General features: G+C 44.6%; 1 protein-coding gene across 6 annotated transcripts in view; it reads left to right on the forward strand.

Annotated features, from left to right (window-relative positions):
* Positions 1-21,766, forward strand: part of LOC309397768 (connector enhancer of kinase suppressor of ras 2-like) — a 341,564-nt gene that overhangs the window by 301,307 nt on the left and 18,491 nt on the right. For all 6 annotated transcript variants that reach the window (XM_081964086.1, XM_081964088.1, XM_081964087.1 and 3 more), the window contains 2 exons: positions 7,345-7,393; positions 21,326-21,374. In XM_081964086.1, coding sequence (XP_081820212.1) covers positions 7,345-7,393; positions 21,326-21,374 — 98 coding nt within the window. The remainder of the gene's footprint in view (positions 1-7,344; positions 7,394-21,325; positions 21,375-21,766) is intronic.

Consider the following 21,766-nt stretch of genomic DNA (forward strand, 5'->3'; position numbering starts at 1 on the left):
CAACTGAACCATTGCAGTATAACTAGAGGTAGAGAGTCTAATACAGGGGGTGTCAAACTCATGGCCCGGGGGCCGGATCCGGCCTGCAGGATGCTTAGATCTGGCCCACGGGGCCACCCTGGAAACAGCAAAGGCCAGGGCTGCAGTACCACTGCCAGCAAAAACAGGAGGGCCATGCATGGCCCTCTTGAGTTCTGGTTTCCTGGCAGAAGGTTGCAGGATGCCATCCAAGCTGAAAATGGAGCTCGCAAGGGCCATGCGTGGCCCCCTTGAGTTCTGTTTTTGCTGCCAGAGGTTTGCAGGAGGCCATCGCAGCCGAAAACTGTGCTCGGGAGCCTATTTTTGCTGGTAGAGAACTCGGGCCGCCGCAGGCGCCCCCTGACACGAGTGACGTCATACTACCCATGCCTACCCTGGCCACTCCCAACCCGGCCCTCTGAGGTCAAGCACAATCCTGCAGTTGTGCTTGTGGATGCAGACCTCAATGAAATCGAGTTTTGACACCCCTGGTCTAATACTTTGATCCAATACTTTGACCTCTGTACATGCCCAGAAGGTCCGTAATGATGTCTGGGTGGGTGGATGGAGCCTCACACTGCCACCACTACCGGTTTGCCCAAACTGGTGCAAACTGGCAGAATACCACCTCTGGTACCATCACCGACCAAATAGCAGCCTGGATATAGTTGCCCAGTTCTTCCTACTCCATTAGTTATCTTTCCCTTGTCGTGGTGGGATAACTCTGACCTTCACCGTCTTCGGCCAAAGGAAGAGCTGGCTCAGAGTCAATTCCCGCTTGGAAGAACCTTCTTCCCAGCTGCGTCCCCTCTGATGGGACATCTGTTTTGTTGAAGTTCTACACTGTAGACATATCTGCTGGGAACGCCAACCACGGTGTGGAGATCTGTGATGAGCAGTTATCCTGCAGCGCAATTACGGATAAATCCCCATAGCCGCGTGTGTCTCCACGTTTGTGTGGCTAATTATAATGGCACGCAGCTCTGAAGCTGGTGGAGAAGTGCCAAAGAATATTGATTGCACCTGTCTGCCTGCAAATGGATGGGCTGACGCTACTGGGGGGAAAAAAGCTGTGAAAGGGACCAATTTATGGTATATACTGTACAAGTTGGCTCAACATCTCGCTCTCCGCTATGACGTGGGGAGCGATGGATGTTACAAGCCCATCCATTGCTTATAATCCAACAATTCCATCAATTGCTTGCAACCCAATTTATACCTTGGCTTACGGTAAAGGCCAAAACAGTCATCACAAACACATCAGCACTAGACAGAGCAGTCCATCTGCATTTGAAAGACGAAGGCCACTCTTTTGAAGACAGCAAAGTCCACATTTTGGGCAGAGAGGACCTCTGGATTGAAAGAGGGGTCAAAGAGGCCATCTATGTCAAAACTGAACAGCCCTATCTCAACAGAGGGGGGAGGGATACGACATCATCTATATCCGACAGAGGTTCTTTCAACAGTTCCAAGAATGTTCCACACCAGTTATGGTATGCTATTCTCTTTACTACAAGTTTGGTAGCGGGAGCGCGCCCGTCTTCTAAAAATTAAACTGTTATCTGTACTGTATCGAAAGCTCTCTCGTCAGTCCTGCTTTCTGAAAGAGTGGCTTTTCTTGAAGTTAAGGCTTACAGCAAACTATTAGCAGTACATTTGGGGGGAAAGCAGATTTAAAATACAGATAAATCCCCACCAGATAGTCAGTGTAGTTTTTGCACTACAAAAACTATGCTTCAAGTTCAGCTACTCGCCCCTGTTGCAAACTATGTTTCAAGTATGACAAAGTCCATCCCCTCCTTGGGGCGATTTTGCCACACCGGCCGTATCATGCTGCTGCCTGCTTTCAAACGTTCTCCCTTTGGGGTTGAAAAAAACCCTATCCTCATTTCTTGAATCGGCAGACCAGCGTGAGCTTCTAAATCGGCTCGATGCGAACCCCGATCGCTTCCTCTTTTGTTCAGCTAGGAAATGCGCTGCTTCTTTGACCTTTTTGCTCAACAGGGCTCTGTCCAAAAACCGCAGGAAGTCGCGAAAGGCCTTTCGGTCACAGCTGAGGTTTTCTCCCACCGACATCTCAAACTGCTGACCCTGGAGGAATGCCTGGCTGTAGCCAAATCAGCAGCGAGCTGGCTCTCCTGCTGCTTAGCCAATAATGCCCGCAAAAAAAAAACAGAGAGAGGAAAAGAGGAATGGGCTGTGGTTCCTTCTGGCTCAGTGTGCAGCTGTGCCCTGTGCTGAAATGATAAGTCAAAGTCCAGCAGCTTTCCAGATTTGATACAGGTTCTGAAATGGCTACTTAAATGCTGTTTAGGTAGGATGCATGGATCCCTGCAGGTGTGTGAAATGAAGAGCGCAGAAGCTGAATGGCAGAGTATTAAGTTCATGTGTGCTGGGAACTTAGAGGGAAATCTCTCACTGGCTGGGCAAAATGTTACTTTACCTCTTATCACACAGTTTCAGGGGATGACCTTGAGTAACAGCATTGCAAAAGGGAAACAAAAGCTTACTACATCCACTCTGACCCTATCATGTTTTATAAAACTCCATCATCTTTCTTCTCACAAGCATTGCTAACAGGATAACAGAGTTGGAAGGGACCTTGGAGGTCTTCTAGTCCAACCGCCTGCTCAAACAGGAGATGCTAGATCATTTCACACAAATAGTTGTCCAATCTTTTCTTTAAAACCTCCAGTGCTGGAGAGCCCACAACCTCTGGAGGCCAGATGTTACACTGATTGATTATTCTAACTGTCAGGAAAAGGGAGGGAGGGAGGGAGGGAGGGAGGGAGGAGAGAGATAGAAAGAGAAAGAAAGAGAAAGAAAGAAAGAAAAAGAAGGAAGGAAGAGAAAGAAGGAAAGAAAGAAAGAAAGAAAGAAAGAAAGAAAGAAGGAAAAGAAGGGAAGGAAGGAAGAAAAGAAAGAAAGGGAAAGAAAGAAGGAAGGGTGGGAGGAAAGAAAGAAGGAAAGAAAGAGAAGGAATGAAGGAAAGATAGAAAGGAGGAAAGAAAGGGAAGGAAGGAAGGAAAGAAAGGGAAAGAAAGAAGGAAGAGTGGGAGGAAAGAAAGAAGGAAAGAAAGAGAAGGAAGGAAAGATAGAAAGGAGGAAAGAAAGAGAAGGAAAGAAGGAAGGGAGGGAGGAAGGGAGGAAAGACGCCCAGCTACCTTTTGGAAAAATTACCTTTGGGTCAACCAGGACCTGAATGCTTGAAAATCTCCATCGACACCAAGACGGTCTCCTTCATACCATATGATAAGAAAACAGCTGAGTTTTTGCTAAGACTCAACCACAAAATACCCAGTTCTGTTTTTACCTACATAGATTATCACATAGTATAAGCCCAGTGCAGTTCCTCACATTTGTTTAAGACCTGTAGTTTCCATATGCTGACCTGCTCCCCATGTGGGAAAAGCATGATGTCTGCAATTATTTGTGGACACATTCTATAGTTATGGTTGATTAGGTCAACTGACAATCTAAACAGGGATTTCTCGTTTCAGAAAATAAAACAGCCCCGTGATTCTCTTGCAAGAATTCAGTTCTGCATTCTGGTTTCACAACACAGAATCAACCTTTGCCTTAGCAGGATTTTGTCCAGATGGGCACTGATCATAAAAAATGAGGAGAAGCATTGGAACTGACAAGTTTCAGATTAGTTAGAGCAATGCTTAGAATCAGGAGAAACACACCGCACCACGCCTGGAGGGTATGAAAAATCTCAGCAGCTTTCAGAGATACAGGCGGACAAAGTTCACGCTTTGTGGCTCCTTTATTCATGATTAGTCTGCCAAAATTTGACAGCAAAATCATTAATTTTCAGCGTTGTAGATAACAACAGAGACAGACACTTACTGTAGATATATATATGAAATAAAATTCATCCTGGGCCTCGGAATTTCAACACACTTTAAGCGTTCCCAGAATCGTCGAAAATCAAAAATAAAGAACTTGCTTAAATAATGGGGCACCTCAAAGATTCTCCTTCTCGTTTTTAAGAAGAAGAAGAAAAGCAAGTTAAAGAAAATCTGACGGAGGGTTCCAACAGTTCATGTTATAAATAGAATCCAGAATAGGCAATCCAGACACAATGCGTATTTCTAGAGCAGATAAGGTAGTGGTAGACAGCTCGGGCGACTTTAAAGAGGGCCTGGAAATTCTGAGAGAGGAAGGCAATCAGAAGATAATCACAGTGGGTGCATATGACCCTAAGATTTCAACAACTTGCTCTGGACTCCCATTGTTAACTCACAATGTTGGGAAAGGGCTATTGCCTATATCTATAGTGTTTGGTTGACCACAATAGGAAATAAAAAGATGAACAAGCAGAGGCTCTAAAGGTCTTCATGTTTTACAGGGTAGGACAAGAAGCAATGGGTGGAAACTAATCAAGGAGGGAAGCAACTTAGAACTAAGGAGAAATTTCCTGACAGTTAGAACAATTAATCAGTGGAACAGCTTGCCTCCAGAAGTTGTGAATGCCCCAACACTGGAAGTCTTTAAGAAGATGTTGGATAGCCATTTGTCTGAAACGGTATAAGGTTCCCTGCCTAGGCAGGGGTTGGACTAGAAGACCTCCAAGGTCCCTTCCAACTCTGTTATTCTATTCTATTCACAGTCAACAAAGCAGTGTTGGAATTGAGAACTATGTATTTGCTTGTTTATTTTTATCCTGCCTTTATTATTTTTATAAACAACACAAGGCGTTGTTGAACATACCTAATACTCCTTTCTCCTCCTGTTTCCCCCACAACAAACAATCCCGTGAGGCGAACTGGGCTGAGAAAGAGGGACTGTGGCCCATGATTCCTGCTTCAGTTTCCACTTTGGCCTGTTCAGAAATAGAGACGTTCCCTGAAGCCCTATGGACTTGCACTCAACTAAGCTAGACAGACCAAAAGTTTGATATGAGGTGTAGAACTTGGTTCTTCTAGGGTACGTCATGGATTTGCCATGAACTCTGACAGTTCTGCCTCACCCTATTTCCAGTCCCGTCTCCCACAGCTGCATTCATGGAGACCAGCTTTGAGGTTTGACAAGCCATAAACTCAATCTGGATCTCAAATCAGCAGAACTGTTAAGCAGCCCGTTTGAAGCCTATAAAGGCTATACCTAAAGATGTTGAGGTGGGAGGGTGATATAAACAGAGTAGCATTATTGGAAGGGACCTTCCAGTCCAATCCTCTGCTGAAGCAGGAGACCCCATACAATTTGAGACAAGAGGCTGTCTCGTCTCTTCTTAAAAACCTCCATACACAGTTATCCAATCTCTTCTTAAAAGTCTCCAGTGATGGAGTATCCACAACTTACCGTATATACTTGAGTATAAGCCGACTCAAGTATAAGCCAAGACCCCTAATTTTACCCCAAAAAACTGGAAAAAGTTATTGACTCGAGTATAAGCCGAGGCTGGGAAATGCAGCAGCTAGATAACAATAAAATTGCTTTAATTGAGGCATGTGGAAAAGAGGAGTGCGATGGGACTGTATACACATAAACACGAATAGAAAACCGGTACTTTTTTTACATACATCTATATATATATTTACCGCGATCACCGCGATACACAACGCGCTTCCAGCGCCACCCTCCCCTCTGCCGACTCGGCTCCCCTGACACTCCATCCCGCTTCTTTGCTGTAAACCCCCTACCAGCACCCTCGGATCCTCCCCCGCTGACCAGGACACCCGCTCCCGAGGCACTCCTCCTCCTCCTCCGCTTGCAAAACCTGGTTTCGGCGATCAGTTCCGTCACGGATTGCGAGAGCTACAGGAGGGGGGGGGAAACGCTAGGAAGGGAAAGCGTGGGCGGCGTTTCACTCTAGCGGGGTCATGTGCGTCCGTCGGTTTCCGGTTCGTTTTGCGAAGCTTTAGTGAGACGGTTCGGGGGAGCCGAGGAGTGGGGCAGCCGGTGGTCGCGCGGATTTTTTGTTCACTGGAGTATAAGCCGAAGTGGATTTTTCAGCCCAAAATGTGGGCTGAAAAATTTGGCTTATACTCAAGTATATACGGTAACTTTAACAGACAGATTCACAGAATTGGAAGGAACATAGGTCGTCTAGTCCAACCCCTGCTCAAGCAGGAGACCCTACACCATTTCTGAGAAATGGTAGTCCAATCTCTTCTTGAAAGCCTCCAGTGATGAAGCTCCCCCAACTTTCGAAGGCAACTTCTGTTCCATTGGTTGATTGTTCCCACTGTCAGAAATGTTCTCCTTATTTCTAGGTTGAATCTCTCCTTGGTCAGTTTCCATCCATTATTCCTTTCTGGCTTTCGGGTGCTTCGGAAAAGAGCTTGACCCCCCTCCTCTCTATGGCAGCCTCCAAATATTAAATAACAGTTGGTAGGGGGACCTTGGAGGTCTTCTGATCCAATCCTTGCTCAAGCAGGAGATCCTTCACCACTTCAGACAAATGGTTGTCCAATCTCTTCTTAAAAACTTCCAGTGTTGGAACATTCACAATTTCTGGAGGCAAGCCATGCCACTGGTTAATTGTTCTTACTGTCAGGAAATTTCTCCTTAATTCTAGATTGGATCTCTCTTTGATAAACTTCCATCCCTAACTTCTTGTCCTGTCCTCAGGTGCTCTGGAGAATAGGCTGAACCCCTCTTACTTGTAGCAGCCCCTCAAATATTGGAAGACTGCTATCACCTCACCCCTAGTCCTTCTTCTCATTAAGTTAGCTACATCCATTTCCTGCGACCATTACTCATATGTTATAGCCTCAATTTCTGGGGCTCAATTTCCTCCACCAGTCCAGTACTTATGTGTTCCTTCCGAAATTACCCTTTCCCCCTGAAATTAAGACCTAACCGGAAAATAAGTCCTAGCATGATTTTTCAGGATGCTCGTAATATAAGCCCTACCCCCCCCCAAAAAAAAATAAGCCCCCCATTTAGATTGTAATCCAGATGGATGCATTTAGTGCCATATTTTCCCAAAAATAAGACCTAACCAGAAAATAAGCCCTAATGCATCTTTTGGAGCAAAAATTAATATTAGACCCAGTCTTATTTTCGGGGAAATATAGTAGAATCCTAAAGACTTCAAAAAATCCACTTCTCGACAACCCGCTTTTTCAAATAACTGAATGGCTTCCGTGGTTTGTCCAGTTCTTGCCAAAATGCCAAATAATTCTGAACTGCTTTTTTTGTTTATTGATCCTTTTGGTCTAAAATGTGAATGAGCAATGAGAGACATGCCAGGCAGCATAGTTCATAGAGCCAGGAGGTATTTCTGCAACCCGTCACTGTAACCAGTATAAATGGCATTTATTATTTATTCCGTTCGTGTTTTTTGAAATCTTTTCTTCCATGATCTCTTTGCAGGTATGTCAGCTCAGCTGTTGAGCGCCAAGGAGGTACAGCTATGAGAAAGGTAAATCCGGCAAAACTTACCCTGCTTTCTTTAGAGAAATAATTTAACTGCTACGGCCCGTTGCATGGTTATCTCTGGGTTTGTGAATGAATGAGTCAGTCTGGCAATTCTGCTCCGCTTTCAATGCAGCTGTATGTGCGGTAACATTTTCAAAGAATGCTCAACTTGTCCATAATTGTCAAACTAGAGATCAGAGATAGATCTAGAAGTATGGCATAAATGGAATAATGATGGTGAAGGGCCTGGAGCAGGGGTCAGCAGCCCACAGCTCTGGCTCTTTCATCCCTCTGCTGCAGCTCCCTATCGCCAGTCGGCACCACAATTTTGAGAGGAGCTTCTGGTTAAGGGGGAGAAGCAGGGTGCACCAGGGGGAGACTCTATGGCAAAGGGCGGGTTTTCCGGTCAGCAGCACAATTGATAGAGCTTTCGGTTAGGACAGATAGAGGAAAAAGGACGCCGCACTAGGAGGAAACTCTATAGTGGGGGAACCGGACTTCCGGTCGGCAGAGGAAAAAGGATGCCTCGCTAGGGGGAGACTCTATGGTGAGGGAACCAGATTTCAGGTAGGCTCCAGAATTGAATGGGGGGCTTCTGGTTAGGACCTTTGTGGCTCTTTGAATGTTTAAGGTTGCCGACCCCTGGCCTAGAGCAGAGGTATCAAACTCAGATCTGGCCTGCGCGGCTGCCCTGGAAACAGTGAAGGACCAGCCCGCGGTGCCTCTGCCAGTGAAAACGAAGCTCGGCAAAGGGTTGCAGGAGGCCGTCGCAGCCCGAAAACAGATCTCAGGAGCCCGTTTTCCCTGGGAGAGTGCTCAGGCCACCACAGAGTGATGTTGGGCTGACCATGCCTATCCTAGTTATGCCCCCACCCCAAGGTCAAACACAACCGTGACACGGCCTTCAATGAAATCAAGTTTGACACCCCTAGAAATCAACTTGAGACCCCAAGTTTGACGCTGGCCTAGAGATTCGGTTCTGCGAAGAAACAATTTGGTCTTCTTAGTCCTAGGTAAAAACAGTGAAGAAATAAAGTAAGATCTTGTTTAAATAATAAGAGGCCAGCCATCTTTTCAAGGTGCAATCTTTTGCGATGGAAGAGGCACCCCAACTATTTAAAAGGGTCACTTCTCATTTTTCACAAGATTTCAACATTCTCGTTGAAAAACGTGACGTGATTTGGTACTCGCATAAGTTTTGATCCATTTTTCCTCCCTTATTTTGAGGACCCAAAGAAAATAAAACCAGGTCTTATTTTGGGGGGAAACACGGGTGTATAATTTTCCAATTCTCCAACCCTGGAAGGGCAGCCTTTGAAAACGTGTGCACGCAACGTGGTCACCAAGGAGAAAAGCAAGATAAGAGAGCAACCATTTCAACTCTGCAATAACTTGGATATCAGAAAGCCCAAGTTGGATGCGTTTTGTCAAGCATTAATAACACTGAATTAAATTCAAGGCCATTTTAAGACACACTGCCTTCTGCTTGTCAGTTTCCCCCGTGATTTGACACTCATCACTCAAACTAGAAAACATTGTGAGAACAAATTTATTTCTTAGCAAAAAAAAAATTGGTAGACTACGGTTTATTAGAGATGTGTGAATCAACATAACCCCGGGTGTTTTTTTTTTACTGTTTACTAATAAGTAAATATTCCAATCTGGTAAAGTTTTCTGGGAGGTGTGTGCGTGTGTATTATTTCTAAAGTTCAAAGGACTGATGTGTCTTCCATTAAGTTGTGGAGCTGTTTAATATACAGCAGTTTGCTGAAGAATATTTCTCAGAGGTAGAAAATCGTCCAGCTTTTCTCCTTTAACATGAATATTTCTTCCATGTAGGTTTTTTTTTAAATTCAAATCCCTCTAATGCAAAGTCTCTCGAATATAGCTCTTGCTAATTTTGAGAAGCGTAACTCTTTCCAAAAGTACAGTCAATCTTCGATTTACAACCACAACTGAGCCCAAAATGTCTGTCGTTAGGTGTGACACTTGTTAAGTGAGCTTTGCCCCATTTTACCATCTTCCTTGCCACAGTCATTGAGTGAATTACTGCAGTTGATAACTTAGTAACCCAGTCGTTGAGTGAATCTGGCTTCTCCATTGACTTTGCTTGTTAGAGGGTCACCAAAAGTGATCACATGACCTTGGGACACAGCAACGGCCATAAATATGAAACAGTTGCCAAGCACCTGAGTTTTGATCACACAATCATGGGGATGCTGCAAAAGTTGTAACTGTGAAAAGCAATCCTAAGTCACTTTTTTTTTCAGTGCTGTTGCATGTAGAGATGCTAAACTTATGCCCTGCTTGACCTCTCCCCCAGCTCTGCCTTTCTCTCTCCTACAGGTTCAGTAGGAGTAGAATAGCTTAAGTGGTCTTTTATTCTATTGTTTGGGGTTCACAGAAAGTCAGAGATGGCCCGGTGTTCTGACCCCCCTCTCCACGCCTGTGAATAAACCAGAACACAGGCTTGGCTGTTTGCCACTGTTTAATTACTGAGATTACAAATCCTTTGGCTGAGGGACCAGACAACTCATGTTCAATAGAGCAACCCAGATAATTTGAATGAAGCAACACAGATAGTCCCAATGAGCAGACACAACTAGAATACATAGATTTTCTTAACTACTAATTCGAACGGTTGTTTCCTGCAAATGTCCCCTCCCAATGCCTCACCTATAAGCTCTCTTGGGAGGGGCCAATCCACAACCACCTGTGCTTAATCATCTTCTGTGAGTCTGCCTATGGAGTTGCTGCTTCCGTTTCTCACCCTTCTCAATCTAGCATCAGGGACAAACTGCCTTTGATCCTCCACACTGCTCGATGCCTCAGGCACCTCCTGGTGGCCAACCAGCCCCTCTGGTCCCTGCTCTGAGTCTGAACCCTGCACAGGGTCCTCCACATCGTCCACGACAGACTCATATGGTTCCTCGCTTTCCGAGTCCATCAGCAGCTCAACCGGATCCTGCTAGACCACAACAGTCTGGTATGTGAGTGATGTGAGTGACAAGAGTGACATGGGAGGCCTGGCTTCTTACACAGCTTTTGTCACCCCACCACTTACTATACTGGACCATCCTTGGCCTACCTGTGAACCCCCAAGCAATGGAATAAAAGACCGCTTAAGCTCTTCCACCTATACCAGGAGTGTCAAACTGGCAGCCCGCGAAATGAATGCGTCGCACGTAGGCCACGCCCACCCCACCTCCACGAAGGGGAAAAATGTCACGGAACGTCATGTAATGGCAATGGGACGTCACGAGTTTCACACCTGTGACCTATACTGAAACTTGTAGAAGTGGGATTGGCAGACCCGGGAAAGGAGTCAAGCAGAGCGTACGTTTAACATTTCTACATAGTCACAAGAAGATGAAGTCCAAATTCCCCCTTTGATTGCTGCCCAGTGTGGAACCAGCTTTTCTTCAAATGATGTCGATGTTTTGATGTTGTTGTTTTCTCCCTGGGTGTTCTGACCTAGGCTTCCTGAGAAAGCACAAATCACAATCTTTGTCCCCCAAACCCTCTTTTATTTAAATGGCTGTGAATTATGGTCATTCACAGCCCGTAATAATTCACAAACATACTGTGAAGAGTCTGACAGATGTCTGCTTGAGTTGCCACAGTCTTTCAGGGTATCATTGATAAGCACCCATCTTTATCTCCCTTGAAACGCTGCCAGAGACCTAATAGTCAATTAGTTTTGCAAGGCCAAACATAGCACAGAGTCAAACAGGACTTCTCAGAGCTTGAACCGACTAGACGAACTAATTGCTTCCTGCAAAGGATCACGTCCATTTGCTCCTCTTTTATGTCTTAGGAGAGGGGCCAATCATCTCCAAGTCTTACTCCCGAGTCGCCCCTTTTGTCTTAACTGTTCTTGCCTTCTGGCAGTTCTGCGCATACGCGCACACTCGGAAGAGGCTCCCACTGTTCTTCTGCCTCACTGATGTCAGACTCCAGAGGCTCTGGAGGCAGCACATAACTCCTAGATGACCCTGGCCCCCCCTCTGCCTCCGACACAGCCCTCGTCCGAGCCTTCCCCAGACTCCAGGAGTGGCCCATGTTCCTCCCCAACCCTCCCCACTGTCTGACTCTGCTGCCGGCTCTGCAGCCTCTGGAGTTGCTTCTTTGTAGCATTTCTACGGAGGCATAACGCATATGCTTCAGCAGATGTTGCTGCAAACAATGTAAGCAAGTTCTGTGCTTTATTGTTGCCACTTGCCAGCTCCGTTAAGCATTCTCTCTTCCTTTGGACCCTATTCTTCACGGACTGAACGCAGGAATAATTAGCCTGAACTCTAAATGCTTTGAATGGAAGAGTTGGCAGTTTCGGTCCTTTTGGGGAGCGATTTGCCTTTCATTCTAAGCTGCTTTCTGACAAACTGAAAAGAGCATCTTGTGTAGCGAAGTGTACAATTAGGTAAGCATTCAAGATTTCAAACGAGGCACACGCTTTGAAAGGCAGCTGCTTATAATATTCTCTTTTTTTTTCCAAAAAAAAAAATATTTTTCTTTATGTGGCTTATGCCTGGGGGTGACTAATCAGTCAGATCAGCGTGCAAAATTTGTCATTTATCAGAGCGGACCCAGCTTGCATAGAAAAAAAAACAACCACCCTCTGTTTATTTTGAAATCATTGTGTGGTTTCTTCTCAAAACGAGCCTTTTTGCAGCAGTCTCCGGTTTCACACGGGCTGCAATTCATCGCAAAGGTGGTTTAGGATGGGCCGAGTATGTTAGCATTAAATAAACAATTTGTTTAGCAGCTTGGAAATTGGTCACCTCGAATCCCGAGGGAACAAGTTGCTTAGATCAAGGATGCCATTTCAAACCGAGCAAGAAATAATCAGTCTCCGATTTCCATCGAAACCTAGACAATCAAAGACTTCTTTAAGCACAAGAGACCTTTAGTCAAATTTCAAAAGCCCACTGCAAGTAATTAGTTCTGATTCCTAACGAGAAAATCGTGTCCTTTGCATAAAGGGGGGAGGAGAATTTTTTTAAATCATTTATTCCATTTCTATGTAGATATCTGGAATGTATCTTAGTTATGAGAAGGATAAGAGTGCAAAACTAGAGACAAAACAGAATAACAGACTTGGAAGGGCCCTTAGAGGTCTTCTAGACCAGCAGTCACCAACTGGTGGTCCGTGAGAAAATTTTGGTGCTCTGCAGAAAAATGTTTTGCATTTTTATATTGTGCTAAATCAACGCTTGTGTTGCTGCAAAGAGTTTCCTCCTTTGGGTTCTTTTTGTGCGGGTCAGAGGGCCTCCTGGTATGGGGCTTTATGCAAAGAGAGGAGGGAAGTACCACTGATGGCAATGAGCCAGAGGACCTTTGGGACTGCATCATGGCCTGGAATTGGCTGACCATCTCAGCCCAGTGAGCCTCCAGGCGCCAGTACCTGGCCTTGCACTCCCGCAGGTCTTCCCTCTGCTTGGAAAGCCTATGCTCATAGTCCTCAGTGAGGTGCTTCTGCTGAGCCTCCTTCTCAGTCAGATCCAATTTGAACTGAGCTGTTTTGCCAACTCTTTCTCCTGGTGGCTGCTTTGCTCCAGCAACTGCTTCCTGTTGGGGCCCTAAGGAGCCCGGGGGGGGCAGGCGAGGAGTGGCTGGGAGGGGAGGGGCGAGTAGAGGCTGGCAAGGTGCCCCTCGATGTGAGTGACATCAAGTTGACCATGCCCATCCAGTCACATGACCACCTAGCCATGCCCACCAGTCATTAGGAAGATGGTATTAGTGGTCTGCGGGATTTAAAATTATGAATTTAGTGGTCCCTGAGGTCCGAAAGGTTGTGGACCTCTGTTCTATACCAACTCCCTGTTCAGGCAGGAAATCCTTTACCATTTCAAATCTCTTCTTAAAAACTTTCCGTGTTGGAGCATTTCACAATTTCTGGAGGCAAGCCGTTCCACCGGTTCATTGTTTTCACTGCCAAGAAATCCCTCCTTAGTTCTAGGTTGCTTCTCTCCTTGATTAGTTTCCATCCATTGCTTCTTGTCCTTCCCTCTGGTGCTTTGGAGAATAGCTTGACTCCCTCTTCTTTATGGCAGCCCCTGAGATATTGGAAGACTGCTATTATCCTCCGTAATCAAACAAACATTGAATCACCAATAAATACTGTCCAGGCTTTTTAGATTCTACACCTTCTGTTTCAGTGAGCTTTTATCCAATGGGGTATTTAGTTTGACAAATAGTCTAAATGTAGTTTTTAGTCTCCTTTTACGTAGACTAAAATGCCTGCATCATTCAGAGCGGGTGTGGGGCGGGGGGAGGAAAAAGACAATTATGGTAGACCACTTGAGTTGCAAGAGGCAGGGCAATACCACAGCCTCACTATCTTGACTTACAGGCATCGGTTACCAACTTACCATTTGCTGTGGTTAACTGAGAGTAAGAACACACATTTACAGTTTCATACACTCCTCTTCCTGTTTCCTGTAGAAATCTGAAGGTGTGCACTCTATACGGTCCCATGAAGCCTATCTGTCTAAGGGATGAAGTTGCCCAGAGCTTTCTTATAACGTATGCATTTTTCCGCAATTCAGTGTAGAAAGTTAGCACCTACTGTTCTGACCGAGGCATCCCAAGAACATGAAGCATACTCTTGGTCCCGACAAAAATCCCTTTTATTAATTTACTGTGAATTCTGCTCATTCACATCCAACAGTCTTTCAATGGAGGATTTACAGTCACAGACCTTATCTGGCTTGGAGAGCTGACAGGTTGATATCTGCAAAACTTGGCAAGGAGTCTCGGAGAGTCACGAACTAATTAAGTGAACTAATTGTCTCCTGCAAACTCCACTCCCCTTTTGCTGCTCTTTTATTTCCTCTGGGAAGGGCCATTCATCATCCACCTGTGGCCTTCCTCCCAAGTCGACCCCTGTTCTTTAGCTGTTCCCTTCCTCTGGCAACTCTGCACATGCACACACTGGGAACAGACTCCAGCTGTTCATCTGCCTCACTGATGTCTGACTCCGAAGGCAGCTGATAACTGTCACACGGCTCTGGGCCCCTCTCTGCCTCTGACACAGAGCCCTCATCAGAGCCTTCCCCAGACTCCAGGACTGGCCCATCTTCCTCCCCAACCTCCTCACTGTCCGAATCTGCTGCCAGCTCCCCTGGCCACTGGTAGGCCACATCACCCACCCCTCTCCTAGAAGAATGGAATATTTTGAGAAATATTAAAAAGGCAGGATAAAATATTTCTCCTAGAAGAAAAATAAAAATCTTAAGGGTGACAGAAATGCAGAGCCTCAGCTCCCTGCCCCTCCCCTTAACACCGCCGCTGCAAGCAGACACTGAGCTGGGGCAGCTTTAGAAATGCAGATTTGCTAATCCATGACTGCCTGCAGGAAAGGTTGGCTCTGAACTAAGGTAAGATGACCCCTCAGCCATCATAGGAATTGCCCAACACCCTTCCAGAACACAAGCTCACTACATTGCATCATCTCAGTTGTACCACACCCTCCAGGCTTCAACCAAACTTAACTCAGACCATCAAAAGGTTAGCTATGACCCCCTACGACAGCCAATAGAATGCATGCTCTTGCACAGGAACAGGAAGCTCAAGTTCAAAGCCCAAGAGAAAGTATTTAAAAAAAAAAACCCACTCCCAACTCCATGTAGACAGCTGCACCAGGACCATGTGCTTGGTGGTTCTGTTCACCATTAAACCCTCTTTAAAATCAGCCTCCGTGTTTCCAAGTGTCTTTATCACAGCTTGGAAGTGAACCAAACACCAGTTTGGTTCGAACACCAGTTAACTGAAGTGAAAAGAGTAAGGTTCTATATTTAGGCAACAAAAATGGAATGCACAGGTACAGTATAGGTGATACCTTGCTCAGTAGTAGTAACTGTGAAAGGGATCTTGGAGTCCTAGTGGACAACCATTTAAATATGAGCCAGCAGTGTGCAGCAGCTGCCAAAAAAGCCAACACAGTTCTAGGCTGCATCAACAGAGGGATAGAATCAAGATCACGTGAAGTGTTAATACCACTTTATAATGCCTTGGTAAGGCCACACTTGGAATAATGCATTTAGTTTTGGTCGCCACGATGTAAAAAAGATGTGGAGACTCTAGAAAGAGTGCAGAGAAGAGCAACAAAGATGATGAGGGGACTGGACGCTAAAACATATGAAGAACGGTTGCAGGAACTGGGTATGTCTAGCTTAAGAGAAAGAAAGACTAGGGGTGACATGATAGCAGTCTTCCAATATCTCAGGGGTTGCCACAAAGAAGAGGGAGTCAAACTATTCTCCAAGGCACCTGAGTGTAGAACAAGAAGCAATAGGTGGAAACTAATCAAGGAGAGAAGCAACTTAGAACTGAGGGGAAATTTCCTGACAGTTAGAACAATTAATCAGTGGAACAGAAGTTGCCTCCAGAAGTTGTGAAAGCCCCAACACTGGAAGTCTTTAAGAAGATGTTGGATATTTGTCTGTAACGGTATAGGGTTTCCTGCCTAGGCAGGGGGTTGGACTAGAAGACCTCCAAGGTCCCTTCCAACTCTACTATTGTATTATTGTATTATTGTATAACTGTCAACAGAAGAAAGAGAAGCTAAGGCCTAGGTTGCAAACATCTGGGCTCTCTTTGCTAACTTTTGGCTCTTCTGCTATTCTCTGCACTTGTATTCATTTTGCAGGAGTTGCAGCCTCCAAAGCCAAAGCCAAAGCCAACTGCTCGTTTCTGAATGAACTGCCTCGGATCCTTCCCCCTTAAACAGTCTTTCTTAATGATCTGATTTTGAACAATGCAAATCCATATGCTGCTCAGAGGACAGGGAGGGAGAAGGAGAAGAATGTGACTGATTGATTCCTATTTTTAGGCATTTTTCTCCCTTCTGCTTTTCTAATCTCTTCTGCTTCCCTGATCACCCTCTTCAGAGCCTTTCATTAAGCATCAGGGAGAGGGGGTGGCTTGGCTGTTGTTTGAACAGACCCCCTGATCTGCATTTTCTTCGGCTGACTCTGAAGAAGCTCCAACTCTGGGAAGTCCATCGTGTTCCACTCAAAAGAAACTAATATTCTCTCAACTCCACCCAGAATCAAACGTGTTTGGTGGTTCTGCTTCATCATTAAACCATCTTTCTAATCAGCCTCCATCTTTCCAATGTCTTTCTCCCAGCTTGGAACTGGAACTGGATATCTCTTCTAACATATTTCAGCTCTTCTCCTCTTGGCATCTTATTGGGCCACCCCCCACCTCCCCAGTTCTTGGTGATCCAATTAAACCCGACTGCAGTCCAAAAAAACTCTTTGTCTCTTCTTAGTTTTTAAAGGTAATGTTGCTGTCTTGTTAAATTTGCTGCTTGAACTTTGCACAAGCCAGGGTGTTTTGTTTTTTTTAGCACTGATTGAGACTTACAGAGAGTTTATGTTGCTGGATTTTCCCGTCCCCGTGGCTATTTTTATCTCTTCTTCCAAGCTGGACTGTCAAGAAAGATTCTTTCTGGTAAAATGGAGCTGTGCCTGTGTGCGTTGTTGGGCTGGCTTTCTGTTTGCTTACTAGAGCTAGAAGAATATCCTGAAGTGTCTTCCCAAGCAAAAGGATCCTCAACTGCCCTAAAAAAAACTTGGAATGGCCTAGTGTTGTCCTTTGAGAGTTATGGTTGTTCTTGTGGTTGATCAGCTGATTGTTAAAATCTCTTTTCAGGGTCAGGTTGACTTTAGTGGTTGGACTTTTTAAAGCAGCCACCTCTGTTCTCAAGCTCACATCAAGCTTTAAAAGAAGAGTGGCTGCTTTAATGAAGAGCAGGAAGGTGTTTGCAAAGTCGGAAGCATTTCTTTGGCTTCGTTTTCAAAGCATGTCAAGCCCAAATATATACGGCCGTAAGCTTCCACTGCAGTGGCGCAGTGGTTAGAGTGTAGTACTGCTGGCTACTTCTGCTGACTGCCGGCTGCTTGCAATTTGCCAGTTCGAATCTCACTAGGCTCAAGGTTGACTCAGCCTTCCATCCTTCCGAGGTGGGTAAAATGAGGACCCAGACTGTTGGAGGAAATATGCTGACTCTGTAAATCATCTAGAGAGGGCTGCAAAGCATTGTGAAGCGATATATAAGTCTAAGTGCTATTGCTATTACTATAAGGAGGAGGAATAGAGAAACTTAAAATAAAAACTTGGAATATAGGTAGTCCTCAACTTACGACCACAATTGAGCCCAAAATTTCTGCTGCTCAGTGAAACCCTTGTTAAGTGAGTTTTCCCCCATTTTACGACCTTTCTTGCCACCATTGTTAAGCGAATCCGTGCAGTTGTTAAGTTAGTAGCACGGTTGTTAAGCGAATCTGGCTTCCCCATTGATTTTGCCTGTCAGAAGGTCGCAAAAGGGGATCACGTGACCCCGGGACACAGCAACCGTCATAAATATGAGTCAGTTGCCGAGGGTATGAATTGTGAGCAGGTGATCATGGGGATGCTGTGATGGTCATAATTGTAAAAAATAAGTCATAAGCCACTATGAATGGCCACTAAATAAACTGTTGCAAGTTGGGAATTAACTGTATTTCCTTTAAAGTAAAAAAAAGTTTAAGTGCAGTGGTTAGAGTGCAGTACTGCAGGCGACTCCCGCTGACTGCCGGCTGCCTGCAGTTCGGCAGTTCGAATCTCACCAGGCTCAAAGTTGACTCGGCCTTCCATCCTTCCAAGGTCGGTAAAACAAGGACCCAGATTGTTGGGGGCAATAGGCTGACTCTGTAAACTGCTTAGAGAGGGCAGTAAAGCACTGTAAAGCAGTATATAAGTCTAAGTACTCTTGCTCTTGCTATTTTGGTTAGAAAGAAATCGGATTTTTTTTCCCCCCGAAAGCACTCACGCTGGCTGGGGATTTCTGGGAGTTGAAGTCCACATGTCTTAAAGTTGCCAAGACTGGTCATCTCTAGAGCCTAAAGATCTCCCACTCAGCTTTCTACCGCTTAATTCCGCTGCTTTTTATAGACTAGGGTAGATATACCGCCTGGCCTAAAAAAGAATAACGCGAAAGCTTTGCGTATACCACATATTGAGAGATTTCCTGTGTAGGTGGGGTTTGTTTTGTGCTGACTGATAATCAGAATGAATGAATCTCTTCTGCTTCCTACGCCAAGTCTCATTCGTTCCATTCCAGATCTGCACCGGTTTGCAAATTCCGTTTTTTAAAGCTTGCATAGATATTCACATGCCATTTTTTGTTCACAACCATGTGCCGTTTTTATACCCAACGTAAACCCATTTGTGGTTTCTCTTTCTCTAATATATGACATTTCGAAGGTGATTTCCCTCAAGGCGTGGGTGTGTTTGTCACAACTTTCCATAGTTTTGCATGCTTTAAAGACTCTTGAAAAAGACTATCCCAACATTTCAGGGCAAAAAGTCAAGATCACCCATCATATCCAGGAAGTGTGAGCTCATGGTATGTATTGAATGTGAACCAAACAGATTTCTTCACTTCATTGAACAGAACAGAATAACAGTTGAAAAGAGACCTTGGAGGTCTTCTAATCCAACCTCCTGCTCAAGCAGGAGACCTTTTGCCATTTGGGACAAATGGTTGTCCAATTTCTTCTTTAAAACTTCCAGTGTTGGAGCATTTACAACTTCTGGAGGCAAGTTGTTTCACTGATTAATTGTTCTAACAGTCAGGAAAATTGTCCTCAGTTCTAAGTTGCTTCTCTCCTTGATTAGTTTCCACCCATTGCTTCTTGTCCTGCTCTTAAGTGCTTTGGTGAATAGCTTGACTCTCTCTTCTTTGGGGCAGCCCCTGAAATATTGGAAGACCATTATCATATCACCTCTTGTCCTTCTTTTCATTAAACTAGGCACATCCAATTCCTATGCTGTTTCATTAGTGGGGTAATTGGGAGGGGGAATAGTAAGGAGTAGAATTGAAGAACGTGTTGTTGTCAAAATAAAACATTCCTTTTTAGAAGCCCAAGGTCGTTCTTTGTCTCCACATCTCTGCACCTGACTGGAACTAGATGGGTGGAAATGCCAGCGTGGCAGTGGAAGTTTGCACCATGTGATGGACTTGTGGGTGTGGGGGCAAGGTCTTGAACTTTCAACTGGGTGGAAACCCCAGGAAGCTTTCAGATTCGGATTTCCCACAGATGTACCAACATGTCTCTCTTATTAAATTGGAACTTTGAGGAAAGCTCTGCCTTGGACTCTGATTTAATTCTGGATGATATTTGGAACGCTGATACATCCTTTTCTTTCGAAGTTCCCCAGGGACCTTATTTTATTCAGTTCTCTGTTACCTTCTCTAGTTTTTGCTCCCAAGGGTGATAGGCAGAAGTGGGTTTCTACTGGTTTGCACCAGTTTGGGTGAACTGGTAGTGGTATTTTGGCCGGGGTCGCAGAACCGGTAACGACCCACGCTGGCCATGCCCCTAAACCAGTTCCCCGGTCTCTGCTGCCGTTGCCGGCAAGGATTTTTAATGGGTTTATTAGGGTTTATTATTTACATTGAACTGTGCATGCTCAAGCAATGCGCAGCCAGCATGGGTGCAAAGCAAGCAGAACATACGCAAAGTGCGTGCAAAGTGAACTGGCAGCAACCCACCCCTGGTGAGAGGCAACATCAGCTTTTCTCTGTGGCTTCTGTGTTACTTCTGTCATTGCAAAGCGGGAAATAATTGGTGATACGAAACCTCATTTCTTGAAGAAAGTTGGCTTAGAAGGATTTGTTTATAGAGTTCCTGATTTTACTGTAGGGCTAACCTGTTATTCTCAGATTAAAGTAAGAGGAATGGGCCTTATCCCTATTTTGAAGACTTGGCTAACAAAGACTTTTTAAAAATTAAAAAGTTTTTTTTTATTAAACACACATTAAAACATTGGACACAGTGTAACCGTCCTGGCAATGTCTTTGCCATACGTACTAAAATATAAAATTAAATATTATAGCCGCCATGCCTATTTACACTTGGTCTACTCAGTATTTGCAAATATAAGGATATCGTATTTCCATCCATGTTGCTTTGTTCTTGTCTTATACATTTTCACTCTTATGATTTCATACATAATTCTAATCTCCATTCTATAAATCTTAGTCATTGCTTTTTTTGGGGGGGGGGTCTTTCCTTTTTTGTTCCAACCATTGATAAAATTTATCCCAGATCTTATAATATTCTTCATCTTCGTTCTTCAATTCCCACATCAATTTATCCATTTCAGCACAAATCAGAATTTTCCTAATTACTTCCTCTTCTTGTGGAATTTCCCTGTTTTTCCAGTTTGGGGCAAAGACCATTCTTGCTGCCATAATAAAATATGTATTATTAAGTAGATTACCCCCTTGTTATGTTTATCGTTTATGATTCCCAAAAGAAATAGTTCTGGTTTGAATTATATTTCCTCTTTGGTTATCTCTATTGGTCACCTTTGAATTTTCTACCAATATTCTTTTGTTTTTTGGCACAGCCACCACTTATGGCAGTACGGGCCTGATTCATAATCACATTTCCAACAATTTGGCTTGGCTAATAAAGACTTGACTTCTTTATTCCCCTCCATGTCCAGTTGTCTACTGCTCAAAAAAAGATTGCTGGAAAGAAACCATGTATTGCAATGGTGTGTGGGTGTGTGTGTGTGGGTGTGTGTGTGGGTGTGTGTGTAAGTAAGTAAAGACTCAGCAAAACTATTTGCTAAATCACCATCAAAGCTGATACCAGTCGGAGCATAGAACAACTCAAAGATGTAGTACAAGATAGGAAGATGTGGAGAGACTTGGCCCTAGAATTGCCAAGAACTGGACATGTCTGAATGGATAACATCATCATCATCATCATCTTGTTAAATAAATGCAAATGTTTTAAGAAGCTTGGGGTTAATCACAAAGGGAAACGATACCAATGTGTTATTTACAGGGCAGGGCATTTTCTCCACAATGCTCTTGTTTAACTTTTTCTGCAATGGTAACTAATCAGTGTTTCCTTCTTGCCTTTCATTTCAGTCATTTCACTACGCTTCCTTGAGGGTGAAGAGCAAAAAATGGCCCAAAGGTAAGTGGTTGGAAAAATCAAAGAATTTAATAAGATGACATTAAAGCAGGGGTGGGTTCCTGCCAGTTCTAACCTCTTCTATAGAAGAGGTTCCACAAATCTACCGTGCCGTTTAGAACCGGTTCCAGCCCCCCCCCCACCCTTCCACACATCATCAAGAGGAAGAGCGAGAGGAGGAATTCTGGGAGTTGAAGTCCACAAGTCTTAAAGCTGTCAAGGTTGAACACCCCTGGGGTTTTTTCTAAAGGGTTAGGGGTGCAAGGGTCTTGTAACTTGACAGCTTTAAGACTTGCGTGCTTCAAATGCCAGAGTTTCTGAGCCAACATTTTGGTTGCTAAGCAAGAGCGTTGTTAAGTGAGTTTCACCACATTTTACAAGTTGGCCGCACCCAC

Source organism: Natrix helvetica, assembly GCF_964273705.1.
Source record: "Natrix helvetica genome assembly, chromosome: 11".
Lineage (NCBI taxonomy): Eukaryota > Metazoa > Chordata > Lepidosauria > Squamata > Natricidae > Natrix > Natrix helvetica.